The sequence below is a fragment of the Pyxicephalus adspersus genome, chromosome 6 (assembly GCF_032062135.1).
Source record: "Pyxicephalus adspersus chromosome 6, UCB_Pads_2.0, whole genome shotgun sequence".
In the NCBI taxonomy this organism is placed as follows: Eukaryota; Metazoa; Chordata; class Amphibia; order Anura; family Pyxicephalidae; genus Pyxicephalus; species Pyxicephalus adspersus.
In genome coordinates, this window is record NC_092863.1 from 68,875,375 (window position 1) to 68,895,328 (window position 19,954).

A 19,954-nucleotide genomic window follows, 5' to 3' on the forward strand; every position below is an offset into this window, starting at 1 on the left:
CTATATAAAGGTCTCTGATGGATTTTTATTATTATTAAAACAGGATTTATATAGAGCCAACATATTATGCAGCACTGTACATTAAATAGGGGTTGCAAATGACAGATGAATACAGAGAATGACAAAGGAGGAAAGGACTCTGCCCCAAAGAGCTTACAATCTAGAAAGTACACAGACAATAGCCCCTATAGATAACCAGTGTTTACCAGCTGATTTAATAAACAATACAGATATCTAAATGTGTACCAAAGGCTATTCTTAAGCTACGTAAACACGTCCAATGGTTCTTGCCTGATAATCGGCTCAGGGCCGATATTGGATGAGAATCTGGCACGTGTGCCCGTCGTCATCATCCCAACGACAGTCCTGGCGGATCCACAGACGATGAACGACGAACGATCGTAATGGAAGTGAAGGGGAGAAAGCGCAGCAGGGTGCCGCTCCATAGAGCAGAACTGTTCTGTATGTACAGCACTCGTTCATGCATCGTGCAGTCCTTAGTCATTGGAAGGGATCGTGAAAGATCCGCTCCAACAACAAAAATTGCACGTGTGCATGCAGCTTTAGGGAAGGAAACTGGCAAAACAATGCAAAGTAAGCAAAAAAAAGCAACTCATATTGTGTTATGTAAAAAAATACCCAACTATGAACTTAGTTGTAGTTAACTGTTCCAGCTTTCAGAAAATGCTTGACACACAAAGGTTTACCAGAATGTTCACAGATAGGTAGAACATCATATATTAATAAATGTGAGAAAAGGGAAGTGCATTCTGAACTGGAAGGAGGAAGAAAAGGGACACAAAGATGAGAATGGTACCTGTCACATTGACCCCACATCAGGGAACCAACAACAGCTAGCCAATTAAACCCCACCAACTGGTAATGACTTTGTCTGGGAATATCTTCTGCTACTTTCAAATACAGAGATGTCCGCACTCAAAGGTCTTTAAAAACCTTTTTACTGTGGTTTCACACAACAATAAATGTGAAGTGATGGGCAGAACAGAAAACTCAATTTCTAAAGTTGATTGCAAGACCCCTGAACATGGTATTCTTACCAAAGTTGTTGGAGAGGTCTTCAATTAAAGTTACAATAAATTCAAGAAAAACGAAATTGTAAACCATCTGCCAAATTTTAAATGAATTCCAAAGCTTCTTAACATAGTATTGTTACCAAAATACCTGGACCCCACTAATGCCTTTAGCTACATGCTTAACTATTTTTCAATTTTTTCACCATTCACACATTGTGTTCCTAACTCAGTGTTAAAGGATTACAGTTTGAAGTAAGTGGCCAAAACATCCAACTGGGACCAGCAAGTGCAGGAGACTGCAGTACATACAGCAAAGTCTTCATGTCATTGTTAATTTATCTCTTCATGTACAATTAATTTATTTTACAGTCCACACAAACCAAAAATGTCTAAATGCCTGTTTTGATGCAGAAGGTCTTCCTTAAAGTGAATGGAGTGGTCAGTGTCTGTACCACAACCTGTCTGTAGGTATAGCACTGGGAATTAGAAAGTATGAATATGGCCAATAAAACAGCTTATTAACAATATTAAAAGTCTAGAAGTGGTTCCAGCTTAGACCAGCTATATACTGCAGTACAGAAATTCTTCAATTGAAACCCAAAACGAGCAGAGGTAATAAATTCAGCTTCATTTTATCGAGACTTTCAGTCACACTAACAAAAACCGCAAGAAATAAAAGCTGTCAGACATCAAGAACATCCCCATTACTGTAATTCAAATTTACATACTCTCTTGTACCCAAAAATACAGCTTAAGAGAAACTCCATAAAACCAAAGCGTAGTATGCATCAAACAACTTATGAGGTTTGTAAATTTTGTCAGTACTTTATTTGTATATTACTCTGGTGTTCTTGTAGCACGACATAGCTTCCCCAATAATCTGGTCATATATAAATATTTTGCATTTTAATTTTCCACAAGGATATCCACAAGGATAACTTCTTTCCTAGAATTAGTGAGCTATTTTATCAGAAGGCTTGTGTACGCATGTAGAGAATACAAAGGTATGCTATGCAATTACACGTTATACTACCAACCTTACAGAATTTAAATAACTGAATTTTGTGTTTTATTTAAAATCCAATTCACACCAATGTGCTGTATTAGGCACGTTACTATAATGCACCACAATGAAGTGCCAATCAAGCTGAATGGTACCCCAACACCCCTTCCTAATGCACGTGCAATGGAAAAAAACGGTCCACAAACAGTTTTTGGTCTGTTCAGTAAAATGGGCTGTGTTCACAGTCCATAACAGACTGCCCTAATGCATCACACATGAGTAATAAAATGTAAAAGTCTGAGGAGAGTTTGACTGAGGAGGGAAAGGTTAGAGGATGCTGGATGTCCTCCAGCCAAGTTCTATTTCAATTATTTCAGCTTCTAATAGACATTGTGAAAAGTTTACAGTAAGCAATAAAATCAGAGTAAGCAATTTCAGCCTATGAAACAACTGTGAAAGAGTGAAGAGCAGGCTGGGGGTTCAGCTTTAGATGCCAAATGTTTTATTTGTGTAAGGTATACATTAATTTGTTATAAGTGTCTGCACTGTAGATCAGGGTTCTCCCCAGGCCCTTTTAGCTGGGCGCACCACCCGTCACTTTTCAGCACCCACCCAGCTGTTTTTGGGTGGTTAATAAAGAGTTTAGTCACAATACAGGGGCTGCCACCCACCTACAATTTCTTCCACCAAGCTTAAAAACATTTCTGGGTTGAGCACTATAGATGTATTGACTGAACCGGTCCTGATGACACTCAAAAACAGGCCCAACCATGAGAAAATCTCTGCAATAGAGCAAGAGTATCCAACCCTCTAAGATCTAATATAAAGGAAGAAGGGTTTCTATTAGTGCTGGTGTTTCTGCTATGAACATTTGCCCCCACTTCTAGGCCCTCTGTGCCGTCACCAGGAATTAATAAATTACATGAAGCTCAAAAGCAACCTTTTTTTTTTCTTTTTTATAATTTACCATGTCCAATATAGTGACACCATGTCCCAGCTTTAAATGACAGCACACAATCATCTCTTGAATGCATTGTATAATACTTAAAATATATATTTATATATATATATATATATATATAAAAATATATAAAATATTATTATACTTTGGATTATGAGTGTGCATAAAATACATATTTAAGCACAATAAATAATTGAGCAGTATTTATAACAACATAATGTAAAATGGCATTTGCAGCATCCATCTGATTGGCCTGGATATGTATGTTACAGCGTGACACACTGCAGATTCAATCATTCACCATGGAGAGCTAAAGACATTTGTTTACTGGCCAGTCATGTGAGTGAAAGCAATGGCTGAAGATGACAGCTACATTTCTTGGCTGAGTGGCCGGCTGTCAGGCTCAATCCTTCTGAATGTCTCCAAGACACCCTCCAGCTATTAATATTTTCAGCAAAAAAAAATATATATAAATATCTCACGCGTGCAAAACAATTCTGCCGCCTCTGTAGGCAATATACCAGCAAAGTAAATAAAATGCAGTTTGATAATTCATAGTGAATCTTCTCACACTGTATAATCACAACGTAGAGGTTATAGAGCTGTGAGATCCCGCACTTCAAGCGGAGACAGAATATATCCCTCCAGGGGGGTGAAAGGCAGCAAGAATGCTTGTGATGAAATAGGAACACATTACATGGTTTTAGGAATTTATAATATTCACGTGTATTAGACAACAGAGAAGAAGAAGAGATACTTTTATTAAAGTCTATAATGCTTGCATTTTATATAGGTCATTCACAGATTGTTAACAATATAAGCTAGCCTTTCTCAACCGTTTTAACATTGGGGGAACCCCTGAAATGACTTTCGGGTCTTAGGGTACCCCTGCTATAATTATTATACCCACAGCTTACAGTACATTAGTGTGGTGATCATTAGGAAGAATTTCACCATTACAGATAGTGAAAATGATTATTGGCGTCACCTTAGAGGCATAAAGTGCAGAGTACGCCAAGCAACCTCTGAAAGAACCCGAAGTGCACTTTTATACACTGTTCACTTGCTTACTCCTCCTCTTTTACTTTTTATCATCAACCTCTTTTCATCCATATTGAAAAGAAATCCCATCATTGCACTAGGCATAACGCCCAGTCTCTGTGACACATAGGGTGTGAATTGGATTTACGGCAGTTCGAGTCAAAGTAGCTTCTAGTAATACATCAATTGCTTTAAACTGTCCTTGTAAAAGAAGCAAACCTGTTGACCACCAGTATATCAGCCATGAGATAACTGGGCATGTACAGCCAGGTACTTCTGGTCTGCTGGTTATTTGCATGACAGAGTGACATGGTTATTTGGGTATTAGGGTACAATGGAAATAAATATGGGGGCTGCATCTGGCACCCATTGCTACATAATTCTATAGCTATATTAGAAGCTAAACCAGCCCATTAGGTACACAATATATTTTTACTCCCATCATACAGCTAAATGCAAAGCTGAAATGTAAATTTATGGTTTTGCATTCTTATAAACTTTTGTTTTTGGGATTTACATTTACCTTACCTGGATCTACTTCTCAGTAGACCGAGATGAAGAAGCTATGTATATTGTCTAAAGAGACTAAAAAGAGGACTTTACATAGCTGAACCAGAAAATGTGGTTGGAAACTGCTCAACTGTGCAGTGTAGTGCAGATTAATGAATCACAAGCCTGGTAGAACAGAATTACAAATCATATAGGATGATTTATTGATGATCATAAGTTTACCTGTTCACATATAAAAATTACTTTTTTCAAAGCATGTCAACACGCCATATTTTGGTAACGTGTTTTATATATACCCCCCTACAGTTTTAGGCAACAGCTGAGACAATGGCCTCGCCAAGGCTTTTGCATTCCAATATGTAATGGCTGTGCCAAGTGTCCAGCATCCAAGCAGAGCTGCTCACCAGACAAATTTAATACTGATCCCCAGCCACACAAATATCCACATTCTTTATTTCCCTTATGAATTGATTCAAAAGCTACTGCAGACCAAGGTAATTATTCTAAATGAGTGAAAGGATTATCTATGTGAAATATTATTTTACCCAAGAAGGTGATTTATATTATCCATTACCATATTTGGCTTTTGATGCATTTCCTCCACTGAAAGCAGTAAAGAGATACAATGCTTTCTTGTTGTCATTATAAATGTATCACTTGGCTAAGTGCTCATCAGTCTACAATTATACCCAACACGCAGGCAGAAGCTGCACACTCATCCATCATAGAAATATTACTCAGGGCTGTACACACTCTGCAGGAAAGAACATTTGGAGAAAAGAATTTACTGTACTACAGATTAGTATAAGATCTAGTCTCAAATCTACAAAGATGTGAAAGGGTCTACTATGAGAGGAGGTCCACCAGGCAATGCTTGTGGTTTCATCAGAACAAAAATGTCCTATAACACAAGAAATGTTCACTTTCTTTATCCTTCTTCAATCCACAACAGAGTGACTAATATTAAGTGTGCTGTCATAATTTACAATACATAAACAAACTGAATGTCTATAAACTATGTTTAGGAAAGCATCAGGACACGAGCCCTTTTCCCAATTTCGAAGAACCATTAGATTGTGACTGGTTTAGAGGAGCAGCAGATAATATACACGCAACAAAATCCCTTCTTTAGTGGCTTTGTGATAGAAAACACAAAAATTTATGCTAAAAGGCAGTAAGTGACAGCAGAAGTAATAATAGCTGTAAATAACATGTGAATGGTTTTATTCTGAAGTATTTCACAAATGGAAAATATATACTCGGGAAAAGACAAAAATACCATAGAGAGATGAGCAATCTGTCCCTGCCCTCATCCACTAATGGCCGTATCATTCAGCAGTCTGCAAAAGACTCTGGCTGCTGCAGAATACAGATGACATAATGGGAGACCTTAATAACCTCCAAACAGTGCAAATCCTATGTATACAACCAGAGAATAATACCAAGGGGTCTATATGGAGATGTGCTAAGACTGAGATCCAATTAAGAAAACTCCTGCCTTAAATACACAAATTAAGACAACCTGTAGTTATAAATATTTATTTGAAGGTATTTTAAAGTGCAAATAGTGAAAGTATCTAAATAGGACCTGAAATTAGCCTTTTGTGGTCCCTGTACAACAGGGCTGGTGTGTGGAAAGAAAAAGCAGTACAAGGACCTAACCAGTTCATGTTCTGATAAGAAGTATGCTGATAGGAAGAGAAAACAACTCAACATAGGTCTAAGATTATTGCAGTGCTGCTTCTCATTTTAGGCAGGCAGAGACCTGTGGTGGGAAAAAACAATCCCATGCGGTTCCGGGGAACTTAAACATTGACAGCAGCTCAGCTACAAGCACTGCAGCCCTGGTTCTTAAACCAGAACTAGCAGATTTTACAGTAGGTTGAGTACTGGACTGCTCACTCTTGCCCCCATTGATTCTTTTTTGGGCTACCACAGGTAGACACTACACAGCATCTGCCTTAAGGAATTGGTTCAACGGCATGAGGGAAGTGGTAACGACACCACAACCTCACCACCAGCCTGAACATAACCTTACTGTCCTGTTATAAACTGGGCCAGGATGACCTAGGCTCATCAGAAGTGGGAATGATGCTAACCAATAGCCTGATCAAGCTACACTCCAAAGAAAATGTCTGGACCTAATGAAGTTTGTTTTGTTATTGCATTTATTTTTATCTTACTTTCCACACAGGTTCTGCTTTATTAGTCCATTTATTCATGTTTTCCTGAATATGCCCATTACAGTTCAGTCTTTACCAGAACAGTGTTTTCAGCACAGCAGAAAAATAAAATCCACGATTAAAATAAACTAGTTCCTTGCATAAATTGAAAACATGATAAATTATGTATAATCTACTCATCCCCATTCAGTGTGCTATTATTATCCAAACATCCCAACATTTGTCAAAGTCAATAAAAACCACAGCATGCCAGCTCGTGTCAACGTCATGTGCGGAGATCGCAAACCTACCGTACAAATTCCTCATTACATTTCTTATTCCTAGTCTCACAAACAAACTGGAGCAGCAATACTATGGGGATTATAGCAATGATCATGGAAGACATTCATTTCTTGCTGAATGTACACAGGGTGAACGTCACATTGGAACAATCAATTCTAAGGCAATCCCTCTTTATGTGACACTGCAGTTAATTCGGTTTAAGCTCCTAATTACACAGAGCTTTGTCATTATACTGCGGTGTGACTCCAGTAAACAAGCAGGATGCTCGGATACAATGCATTTTTTTAGTAATCGTCATGTTCAGGAAGAAGCAGATCTACTCATGTTATTGCTCATATTGAATAATCAGGAGATAGAGAAAGCAGTAAATAGATTCCCACCCACTCACTATTAGCAAGATGTCTAGGTGAAATCTGCAACAGTAAACAGAATTAAAAGGTAAAGCCTATGCAACCCCAAAAAGGGCAACATATTGGGGTTTACTAGTCCTTTGAAGATGCACTAGTTTTCTTTTTTCAGGTCTTTCTTTATTTTATTATGGTATTCTACAATTGTCAACAGAATGATCTTTTGTTATTGCAATTGTTTCAAATGACAGTAGAACAAATGAGTGATGTACACAAAACACTGTTCAGTTCATTGGTGGGGGTGCCAACAAGTGAGATCCTTTCTGCTCCATATAAAATAAGGGGCTAAATGAGGTCAGGGGACCTCTGTACACACGGTCAATTGTCTCCCAAGACTCTTGTCTTCAACAATCAGCTAGCATGAGCTTAACACACGTCATTTCCTAGGGTTACAACACTCTCATATCACTCATATCTATGGAAGTGTGATAGAATTCAGATATACATTTCCATTACCTGGGGGGTAGTTTGGAGCTGTCAGAGAGAACAAAGGGTGCAGGCTGATGACTAAATGGCTAGTATTGTGGCCTAGCACTGGTGTCCATTCTCAGCAGCATCTGCATGGTGCTCCACAAATTAAGAGTGTAAGTCACCTCCCGAAAAGACTTAATATGTACTTGATCGAGGTTGCATATATATTAGTGGGCTATGTGTCACAATTCAAAAGCTACATATGAATCACATTACAGGGACATGGGTGCTGTCAAGGAAGCAGCAGTACCATGTAACGCAAAGAGGTGTTAGAAACAAAATGGGACTTTTGCTTTTTGCTGGAAATCTACTTTACCATGCAGAAAAACCTGCTATAATTTAGTGATTACTTATTCCAAGTGTGCATAAGGGATTTCTGATATCCTCAGTTCACCGGAAGATGCTGCTGCCAAAGTTACAAATCTGCTATATATGTAAATAGTTGGCTTCTTGTTAGTGAAGTATTAAAATGTTCTTAATAAAAAAGATCATTAGTTTCCATCCCATGGTAGCATGCCTTGCAGAATGCAGTATCTTAAAAAGGAGCACAGTCTGACTCCCCCTTGCAGGATAGCACCGGGGACTGGATATAACATAAATCTTACAAAGGTTCTGCTGGGAGCTTCATAGTAATAAGTAGAGGGCAGACGGACTGGGCAAACACATGTCTCCAGTGGCTCCTTAAACTGAGGTTTTATGCACAATGTGCAATGTATCTTGCTTACTGACAGGGAAATTAGAAACATTCAAGGCAAGGTCCACAGCATCACCTCATAGAGCTGTACTTGGAAGAATAACCACTAATATTTATGGCAACCACTTCTTTTTCTGTCTGGTAACATTTAAGTTAGTAATACCTCATCCAGGTTCCTTTATATATTCCCTGTTATACTCCACACATTGCCACTCCCTGCAATCTCCTTAATAATGTAAAATATGGCTTGAGGGGCGGAAAGAGACCAGAAAGGCTGTTTAATACAGACATTCAACCCATGGCAACAAGGTTCCATTTTACCGTAATAGGATCACTTTGAAATATTTATTCCAATCAGTTAGTTTGGATTAGGTCAACAGGCGCTCAGCTTGTTCCACTCTACTCCTTCGGATTTACATAATTTGCCAATAGATTCTACACCAAGAGTAGATGTATGACAGCCATTAAAATACTCAGCCATCTGTTTTATGTTTCTCCACTTTTGTCTTACCACTGGAAACGTTTTACCCCCAACAACTTACATACCTACAATCGGGAACATTTCAGACAATAGTCATTCACCAAGGAGTTTTTACAAAGAAATATATTTATTTTAAGCCTTTGAATTTCTTTTTATTTTGACAGAAAATTACAGCTCTAATGGTGTTATGAGCAATATCAAACCTTTCTGTAAACTACAAAATGTTATTTTAAATGGTGGTCAACTGTTCTGGTATATTCCAATCACAGGACAAAATCATTTTAGGTTGAAGCAAAATGTTTCATCAACCTGGGGTGGGTCTTTAATTCTATCTATTAACTATTACCTTCATTAGTCTCCAATTCATAAGCTTAAAATGTACCAACTGGAATGGGAATTTTGAACTACCCAGCAAAAAAAAAACTGGACCAGGTTTATGATATTTGACTATGGTAGGGGCATTGGATTGTGATCTCCTCTTAGAAACAGATAGTGGCGTGATTGTCATTCAGTTATGATTAACATGAATATTAAAAGGTTCTGTAATGTCATAATTTCTCTTGCACATAAAGTGCAATTTGAAGAATACAGAACAAAGGACTCGAAGTTCAGCTTTCCTAAGCCAATATGAATCCTCCCAATAAGTATTTTATAATAAACAATTACTAGATTCAAAAACATTCACTTTAGGTCGCTGCCAAGTGTGAGCTAGCGTATTTGCAAAACACAAACAGACATTATTTGGGCACAAATCTTTGAAAATCACTAAATCGCAAAACTAACTAATTGTAGCATGCACAAAAACCTAGAATGCCTCTGCCAAATTACCAATATTTGCAAAGATTCAACTCCAGCAAAAAAAATGAAAATGCTAGTTACCTAACGTTCAAGCTGATGTGTTGACTTCAATAATCCAGAAGAAGTACAGAGATAATAGAAAATCTGAATATTTGCTGTATGGAAATTTTGGGTTTGTGTAGTAAGGAAATATAGGCAATAAGGTTTGTGAGGAGCAATGACAAATTCCATATTTATTACATGTCAATACATGAAAACCTTGCTCTGGTAAAGTGGTAAACTCTTGCATCCATTGACCAAGAGGTTATTGAAAGGTGTCCTATTGCACCTTTTTTCCCTCTTCCCCAATAAAAACAAACTTTTAACCTTAAGCCAAGGTTCGGCTTTAGGGAAGTGTAGAGGTCAACCAAACCATAACAAAAAAAAGATATAGAGGTAACAAATACTTTTATTTCTTGTATTTGGAAAGTCTTTTACATTACCTTATTACAACAGTACAGGCAACACCGTTTTACAGTTTTGGTTAGAGTTGGTAACGGTAAAAAGCCTTCATGTTTATGTTTTTGCTTTCTGTGTACCAATTATAAAAAACTGGCTTTACCTTCCTGTCTTAGTTAGTGGGAATCTCAAGGTTAGAAGATTGTTTCCTATTAAAATTTTTCTCCTTGTCTTTTGTAATAGACCTAAAAGTATTGGGTTTCCCCTCATTTCGGTTTCTGCGACAATGATTCCTCAGTACAAGTAGAGCAGAGAATACCCCTAACTGGCACACCGATAGTAAAAAAAGAAGGTCTACGCCTGTCCTTATTTACTAAAACCTAAAAAAAAAAAAAAACTGAGCGGAGCACCAGGCAACTCGTTACGCAGATAGATGAAGTGCACCATGGGAGCCAAATACCTACGATAGGATTTTTATATCCATCCATCCATTCCTGAGATACATGCCAGGCTGCACAACAAGTATGGGGACCTGAGCCTGCTGAAATAAAGTAGTGAAGTCCGACTACTCTGCTGCCCTACCCGATGACTGAACATGAATGGTGCAGCAGCCCAACTCTCTTGTTTGCCAACACATGTGCATGCAGCACACCTGATAGGATCCTGGTTCTTTCCTCCACCTCCCAATGGGAGCTGCAGTATAGGAGGGTATAGAAGGTGGATAAAGTCAAGACTTGGTTACATGTCTAGCTATTAGGTAAAAATACTATTGTACAAGAATAAGTTATTTGAGAACATTTAATCTAATTTCGAGCTACCAGAAAAGCTATGCAATGGGTTTACAAATACATCAGGGAAAACGCATCTTGTATTTATTCTGAAATAGAATCTTGTTATGCAGACGCTTCTTACACACATACCCTTTATTGGCCACCCCACCTCCCAAGTATGTGTTTCAACAGTGCTAATGATTACCATGGCAACTCCAAAGCCATGGCCTCTAGAGAGATGTCCTCCTCAACCTCTTTTATATCTGTCTTGTCTTGTGCTTAGCACAACATAATGAAATACTTAATATACAGAATAAATAAGCAGAGCAGGTCATATTATTTACCTGGAAATGTTCTTGGTGCAAACTGATAATTTATTAAGATACATCTTTTAAAATTGTAAAATTAAAAATAAATTGTTAAAAAAAATGTTGCAGATAGCAAAAGGTTTCAAATGAATTATGCATTTACAGCTAAAAATGGCAATCTAATACCATTAAAATAAATGAAAAATACAACACCTACTGGTGCCCCTGTGCACCCAAATTACCAAAAGTAAATCTAATAGTCATTTAAAACTTTTAAAATTCAAACCCCAAGAGTAAATACCAATATTTGTGCCTTTATTAGCCAGTTACTTTTAAAATTAAACCCCAAGAGTAAATACCAACATTTGTGCCTTTATTAGCCAGTTACTTTTGTATCTTTCTCTGCATTTTTTTTCCTTTTGTATCTTTCTCTGCATTTCATTTCTCTGCATTCTCAATGCATTACTAGGGACTTGAAATTCCTGAAATCTAAGTTATATTCTGACCCAGAACTTCAGGCTGACCTAGGCTCAACTTCACTATCCTCACATCTAACTGGGACACCCACGTACTCTATATGAACAAAAGATGAACAACTACCCTAAAAAATGGGTAACATGGTAAAAATGGCTAACATGGGGGAAAAGACTGGTCAGTGGTGGGCCTGGGGTGCAATGATGGATCACTGGTCTACATTAGAAGAAAAGGTAGAATGGAAGGTCCCCTGGTCCCCAGTACTTAGACGATTCAAAGTACTTAAGGGGGGGGGGGACAACAATCTTGGATAGAAGGAAACATTTTTTCTGGAAACTAGTTTTATGACCAGTTACAGTTGAAATGTATTACTTAGTGTGCTTTTTTTTCTGGGACCATCAAAAAACATAATTCTTTTTGGCAAAAAGCAACCAAAAGTGCTAATTTTGTCTGTTATGTCAGAGGCCCATAAGATTGCTTTTAGCAGCCAAACACAACTATTTTGTATTAATAATAATCTAAGTTTGATATAAAGGACTAGATGTGTTTCAAAGTGCTATGTAACCAATCTTAAGAAATAACCTTGCAGAATTGTGATCCAGGGATTATCCAAATACATGTGGGAATCGGGAAAGATATTTCAGCTACTGGAAGAGAATAGAGGATACACAAACCTGGGGGGTTGCTACAATATGTAGGCAATCTGACAATAAAATATTTTCACCATAGCACCTGATGGATTTAAGAGACCCCCTTCCCTAACTGCCTGCAGAAAATGTGTGAATGTGGAACTTCAGATGTGGTTATCTTACCATAGGAGTTTAATAGAGGTATAGAAACATATGGTGCTTTAGCCCACTAGCTACAATGTAATGAGTTGCCAGCTTTGAGCAAAAAGACCATTTAGGATCAATAGGTAACCAGGTTTTTGCTCCGGAACCATTTTATTTCACATATTAGAAAAGTCTGTTTAATGTTGCAGAATAAAAAAAGCTATCCCCTAGGCAGAAAAGCAACAGCTAACAAATGTGCAGCCTTGTAGTGTTAGCCATAGGCACAGGTATTCATTTCTCCTGGCACCATTACTTAAGATGTACCCAACACAAAATACCTTTCTTTTACATCCAATATTCATTTTGCAAGACAATTGTAGTTTGGTGACCATTGCACTGCACACAAGAATATATATAGATGACTGCAGTAGAACAAAAAAAGCCAACACTTCAACATTATATAAGTTCTTTTATCCATATCATACATACCTACATAGGCTTCATCGTCTTCTGGCAAACGGTACGACTTGCACAGATAGGTGTCAGACTGAAAAATAAATGAAGTCTTCTTAGAAGCAAGTAAACATCCATTTGGTCTCGGCTCATTTAAAATACAGGCAAGATCATTAGAAAGTGACAGTTTAATTTAGAATGTAGACAGTAAAGCACAGAACTTACTGCCTCATCAGACGGATAACTGTGCAAATCAAAATAACATAATAGCACAGAACTACAAACTGTTATTTTTGCTTGGGTATCATTTACAAGTCAGAAAACTTATTCCCAGTGTAAAACTACTGACCATTTACTACTGGAGGTAACATTATATCATTAGCCTTACAACTGGGCTGAAGCACAAATCTGAATATTCACTTAGATTAAAGGTTAGGCTTAGTAACAATATATGTATAGTGGACACTTTTGCGAACATTGTCTTAACCAGATCTTTTAGGGGTTTGGAGGCTACACAATGCAAATCACACTCAGGTACTACACCCTTTGGCAAGAAAGTATTATTGTTTCAGGCTGTGACATCATTTTGCTCCTTGGAAACTAAAGCGCCAAAATCAGGCAGCAAACTTATACAAGGCTTTACTTCCTCATTTCAGAACCTCCAGCAAAGATATGGAATTAGACAGAACAATTATTTCCATCATCAATTATCACGCCAAACCACCTTAGACTAGCAGTCAATAGGTAGAAATGCCTTATACTTTTACTACCGATATGTTGGTTATTGTTCATCAAATGTACATAAATCATGTCCTGTGACACGATCAAGCAAATCAGATGGGAAACTCAACTGTCCTGGTTCACCCTACCTACCGTCCTATCTAACTTATCCAATATGTTTTTAAACTTCCTAAGCACCTTGTCAAGTACCAGGTCTATTAAAAACTCACCCATTACCTGAACACCAACTCTCTCCTTGACCCTCTCCAGTCTGCCTTTCCAGCTGCCCATCCCACCAAAACAGTTCTTACTAAAGTGGTCAATGACCTCATCAGAGCCAAGTCACAAGGAAAAACTTTTCCCTGCTCCTTCTCCTAGAATTGTTCTCTGCTTTTGACACAGTTGATCACCCTCTAATAGAAATCATGCTCTCCATTGGTATCGGTGACACTGCTCTCTTGGTTTGCTTCCTATCTGTCCGACTGCTCCTTTCAAGTTTCTTTTAATGGTAATTCCTCCTCTCCTACCTGATTGTGTTCCCCAAGGGTCAGTTCTTGGACCGGTCCTCTTTTCTTTGTACACCTCCTCTGTCGGTAGTCTAATTTCCTCCTTTGGTTTACCATACACATTCAGAACATTTCCAGGTCCTGTCACTTTCACCTGTACAACATCTCTAAAATCTGCCCCTACCTGTCCTTAGAGACCACCAAACTCCTTGTACATGCGCTTATCTCGTGTCTGGATATGTAAAATCCTCCTCTCTGGTATTACACTCTCTCCTCCACAACCTATTATGAATGCTGCAGCCAGACTTATTCATTCTTCTTCTTTGCAGTTCTCTTCATTTGCTTCCATGTCACCTTAGAATCAAATTCAAGCTTCTCTTCTCGCCTCCAATGGCCTACAATAATGACTTCCCCAATCATAACCTCATCACATGCAAGGCTCCAAGACTTTTTTTTTAGGGCTGCCCCCAATCTCTGGGATGGAGCCCTTACAATCCATCTTTTTATACACACCTACCTCTCTTCCTCTGTCCCCCTAAACCCTCACTTCTTTCTCACCATTCCATATTCCCCCTCTTATGGCATTTTTTGTATCGGTATTTGCAACCTATTTATTGTAAAACACTGCATATTATGTTGGCACTATATAAATACAGCTTAAATACTATAATAACCATCCTACAATACCAGGGACAAAAAATATTGTGCACTTGCGTGTTCCACTTTCCAACTGACAATTTCCACTACAGAGTAGAATCATACTGGTTGCCATCAAGCAATACAAAGTCCCTAATAGAGAATTTAGCTTTTTTGACAAGTAACGCCCTGTGTGTCCCCACCATGAAAAAACAAAGGAGTTTTGCCTCCTGGCAACTCCATACTAATCTTTTGTCCCTGTGCCACAATCAACAGCTGTTATTCCACAAAATATTACCAAACTAAACAAGCTTGTACAGGCAACAGAATAATGTGCCTGCTCAGTCTCTATATAGATATCACAGAAATCCTATAAATAAATATAAGGAAACCTACCTAAAATATCTATTTTATCAAACTTGGAATGTGAGTAGTAGATTTGATAAACACGTGTTTAATGCAAGTTATTTGCCATAGCGATCATTATTTTCAGCCATGAGACTGGTTTTTGGAGCTCGTATTGGTTGTCATTGCTGCAAATAACATTTGTCAAATGAATGAAGCCTTTTATGTCTGATATCTGGTATACAGATGCCTTGCGCATAAAAGGTCACGCGTCTACAAGATGATTTCTCACAGCAGTTACAGGGTAACTCTGAACGCCACATTATTTATAGACACCATTTTTAATAAACATAAAGCGATACCTATGGTCAACAAAAAATGTGCCTACAGAAATACTTAAAAATGTTGCCTATGCTAGAAACTTAAAACTGCAAATCCAGACCTGTATGCCTGACAGATCTGAAACGTAACACATTAAACAACATGAAAGAAATAACATAGTCTCTGTTTCCCTGACCTTTGAAATGTCAATCATTTATCATACAGAGAACACAAAACCAGCAGGAAATCAATGAAGAAGAGGTGTGTATCTCATTCCCTACATTAACGTTGATGGCAGTGGCAGCTTTTGTCTCTGCAAGGACACACAGTACGTTATTTGTTTTAGTGGAACCAGCACCCATGTAACACACTTTTTCCAATTTTTTTTTTTTTTTTATAGAATTTAATGAGCTTGGCAGAACTAGATGAAATATTTGGACTTGACAGTGGTTTGGAAATACAAGATGACTGATCATCATTCACGAAGCAGAAGGCTGCTGGCAATACTGAACTACAGTAAGAATAAAATATGTGTGTAATTCAAAAGGAATGACCATAGCTTGAAAAATAAAGGGAATTACTAGGGAGGGAACCATTCAAAGGGCCAGAACAAACACAACAATAAGAGAAACTAGTCTGACATTTTTTTAAAAATGTAATATTTCACCGGAAATTGTTTTGCTACATCAGACAATCATTGTGGAAAATAGGGAAATAAATTATTGTACGTTACTTCTTTTATTGCTTTTACAGAACCTTAAAATGCTATTTTCACATGGTATAGTATGGCCAATGACCCCTAGTGTCATCCTACTGGTGACAGCTGGTGAGCTGTTAAACAACCAAGCAAAAATGGAATCCAAAAAGTGTCAGAGGTTGGGATGGGTCACATTCTGGCTTAATTGGATAACGGGCATGAATTTGGAGCAGGTGGTGCTTGGGCAGAGCATCAACCTAAACCTGAGATATGCAGTATCCAGACACACAACAACCAGAAGACTGTCTGGCCACCATTACTAAAAGTGTGACATCAGTGTGACACCGACCTGGTCTTCATCTTGAAGAACTTGTTCTCAAAGATAGTGGAGGGTGTTAGATTCCAATGGGGATAGTGGTTCAATGTTTGTAGTATGCAAAACCTTGTCCCCTACCAGTTTGACAATAAAAATATCTCTGTAAACAAAAGTTTAATCTGAAGCCATAAAATACTTCACTTTATCCTATATCAAGTGTAAAAAAAAGTGTAGGTGATTATTTTTTTTTTAATATAGCTTTTATGTCTTATATAAATGTGCTCTTCAGCTCACATCTGGATAATCTGTGTTTGTGCAATTCAGATGTAAATTAACACAGCTCTGTATTCATTATTATTTTGTATTGTACTGCATACAAAAAAGTACCTGTATTTTACCAAGCATTAGCTTTTTAAAGAGCACTGTACAGCAGAGCATGGATGAAAAGCAGCACTAGGGACCAGTCAACTGTGATGCAGTGCACATGTGCTATTTCTCATTACCTGTACATTCACAGGCTTGGAGTGGAAAGGGCAAAAGAGAAAAAAAAAAAAAAAGGTCTCCAGCCCTGCCAGACAGTGCTGTTACATGTGCCGTGGCTGTGTAAAATTTGGTTTGGACAGAGGCGCAATCTTATGGCACAAAAATAGCTCCATGGGTATTTCAAACTGGGCAGCTGTGTCTAAAGTTTTGCTTTAAAAAATAAATAAATAATTACAAGATTTCCATAGCGAACAGAAAATAGCCAAATTAGATTTTCCCACGCTATACTCAGAATAAATTATTCAGACAATAACACTTATCTGGTGTCTTTAACCTAATCCAGATCTGTAATTTTAGCAGCCATAAAAGACACATTTCTGACAAGCAAGAGCCAATTTCCATTCAAAGATTTTCTGAGCAGAGGCCAAGATGATAAGAAACTATGACTGAATGGCTCACGTCTAGGAACAGCTCCTAAAATGACACCATTATCAGCTTCAAGAGTTCTATAAACAGAAATGATATGGAACATTTAACATACCGAATTTGTGTATAACCAGCACACAACAGTGGACGAAATTGGACATGTCCAAAATAAAGAGCTACAATAATTTGTTCTTCGTTTTCATTTCTGAGCTGTCAACATGACATTTTAGTAAAAGCATACCTTCGGATGTGTCTTTCACTCCTGTAAAGCTTGTTGTGTCATATTTTTCATGATGATGATAAAAGCCTAATCCCAGACAGTTAAACAAAAATTCTTGCAGTTATGCAGTCATTAAAATCCCATTCACACATGTTATTTTGGGACAAGACTACAAGAATTATTTGCAGCTCATTCAAACCTAGATCCTGTGATATGCTGTATTAACACATGCCTTTCTGCAATGCCCAGCAAAGCAGCATGCATGTGTTGGACTGGAGAAGTGGCACCCTAATGCACTAAGGTAATGCCCCATTATTGCACTTGGGTTGCAGCTCTACAGAACCCAAAGTAACACATTAACGTGCAGTGTTCTCCCCATCCCCTTTTAGCCGGGCGCACTACCCAGCACTTTTTAGTAACCACCCGGCTTTTTTTGGCTGGTTATTGAAAGGTTTGGTCACAATACAGGGGCCACCATCCACCTACATCCCCCCCCCCCCCCCCCCCCAATAATCTCCGGGGGGAACCACACGTGCAATAATTTGTCGTAGGAAAGGATATTTCATGATTTTCTTCAATGACAAACAACTGTACGGTCCATGAACAACGCTGTTCTGCTCTGTGGAGAGGGGAGAACAGCAAAACACCCCGCTGCACTTTCTTCCCTTCACTAGCATTATGACCGTTCGTCGTTCATCCTTCGTGGATCCACCAGGACGGTCGTTGGGACAATGGATGACGAGCTCTGTACATAAGCAAGATTCTCATCCGATATCAGCCTTGAGTCGAATATTGAACAAGAACCATTGCACGTGTGTACGTAGCCCAAATGTACCATGAATGTTAGTTTTACTTGCAGCTAATTAAATACTAGAATTTGTCTGCTTTAATTCACTGGGGAACATATTGGTAGAGGAGAGAACAGTGCAAAGTGTTAATCATTAGCATGCTGCTCCATTATACAACAATTAACACACATGGCCAAGCTGTTGAGCGGGGTGATGCATTACAAAACTGGATGTATTATATTACTAGTTCTTCAGCAAGGAAAACTATTATCATCAATGAATGTCAAATGTGTATTTAGCTCCTTACAAATCTATATATGTTACAGAACCATGCTGGTCACACACACAAACATGTGGGCCATCATCACTGATCTGTTACTCGGCTATACCGAGGCTTCCTTTAACAATTTTAGTTACTAGCCAACAAAAGGACACAGATAACTGACTGTTCTGTATATTTGTTCCAAGATTTACATTATCAGTGGCATCCCTATAGTCTAAGGGGAGAGATGGGAACATGAAAGAAAATAGCAGCTGGCAGAGTACTAAACAGTACAGGTCAGATCTGCCATTGTTGAAAGAGGGCAATTAGCCAGGAAAGTCTGGAACAAATGGAGTACACTTGGACATTACAGAAAATACATAAAAAAATAGAGTTGTGCCTTAAGTCACACATATTATCACAGGACAACACTTGGCTTGGAACAGGGGGCAGTAAATAAAATTGTATGATAGGTGTGATGTCACACTCCTTTGTGTCAATGAGCCCTTAAATTCATTTGTAATCCAATTCCAAACATCTTATTTTGTATTGGAAAAAAGCAAATTAACTACACAGAAATATTACCAGCAAATGCCAAATGTAAACATTTCTTCTTTCAAACTATAGATTACAAGTCGGCCTAATGGAAAACAACACTTGTTTTTAGTTTCCCGGAGAGATTTGAGGCTTCCTCTTACATCTGTCTGCTGTAGAACAAGGAAAACAGTAATTTCATGTCATACAAAGCATGCTGGTATTCTTATGTATTCTGTTTATTTAGTGTTGTGCAGTTAGATTCCCAGGTTATTTCCCCCGAGATAAGAAAGGAAATGATAGAAAGAATAACCTTTTATTTTAAAGTCTTCCAGTGCTGTTTACCGTGTCTAACAAAGACAATATTCCTCTTACGCTGCTCTCATTATCCCTTTATATTATCTACATTGTCTGTTTCCTTTACCATCCAGCAAATTGAGCTTTTTATATTTAGATGGAAGATGGGAAGCCCCTTTACACTTGGGGATCATCAGAAGTTCATGGAGCTTGTACAAGGAAAGTTCTTTGTGTGTGATGTTTGTAAGAAAGATTGGCAGAAGCGAAGGGCTCTGTGACTAGAAGTATATGATAGGGGAACTGTATGCTGCTCAAAGGAACT

The 19,954-nt window shown here is 38.1% G+C and overlaps 1 protein-coding gene and 1 long non-coding RNA gene across 2 annotated transcripts in view; one reads left to right on the top strand and one right to left on the bottom strand.

Annotated features, from left to right (window-relative positions):
- The window catches only part of PAM (peptidylglycine alpha-amidating monooxygenase), a 105,806-nt gene that overhangs the window by 74,032 nt on the left and 11,820 nt on the right, over window positions 1–19,954 (bottom strand). Inside the window, exon 4 of the mRNA XM_072413954.1 lies at window positions 13,118–13,175. Within this exon, the coding sequence (XP_072270055.1) occupies window positions 13,118–13,175 (58 nt within the window). The remainder of the gene's footprint in view (window positions 1–13,117; window positions 13,176–19,954) is intronic.
- LOC140332569 (uncharacterized) lies at window positions 15,907–17,698 on the top strand. Its single transcript, XR_011921175.1, has 3 exons — window positions 15,907–15,937; window positions 16,010–16,125; window positions 17,463–17,698. It is a non-coding gene; the product is annotated as an uncharacterized lncRNA (long non-coding RNA).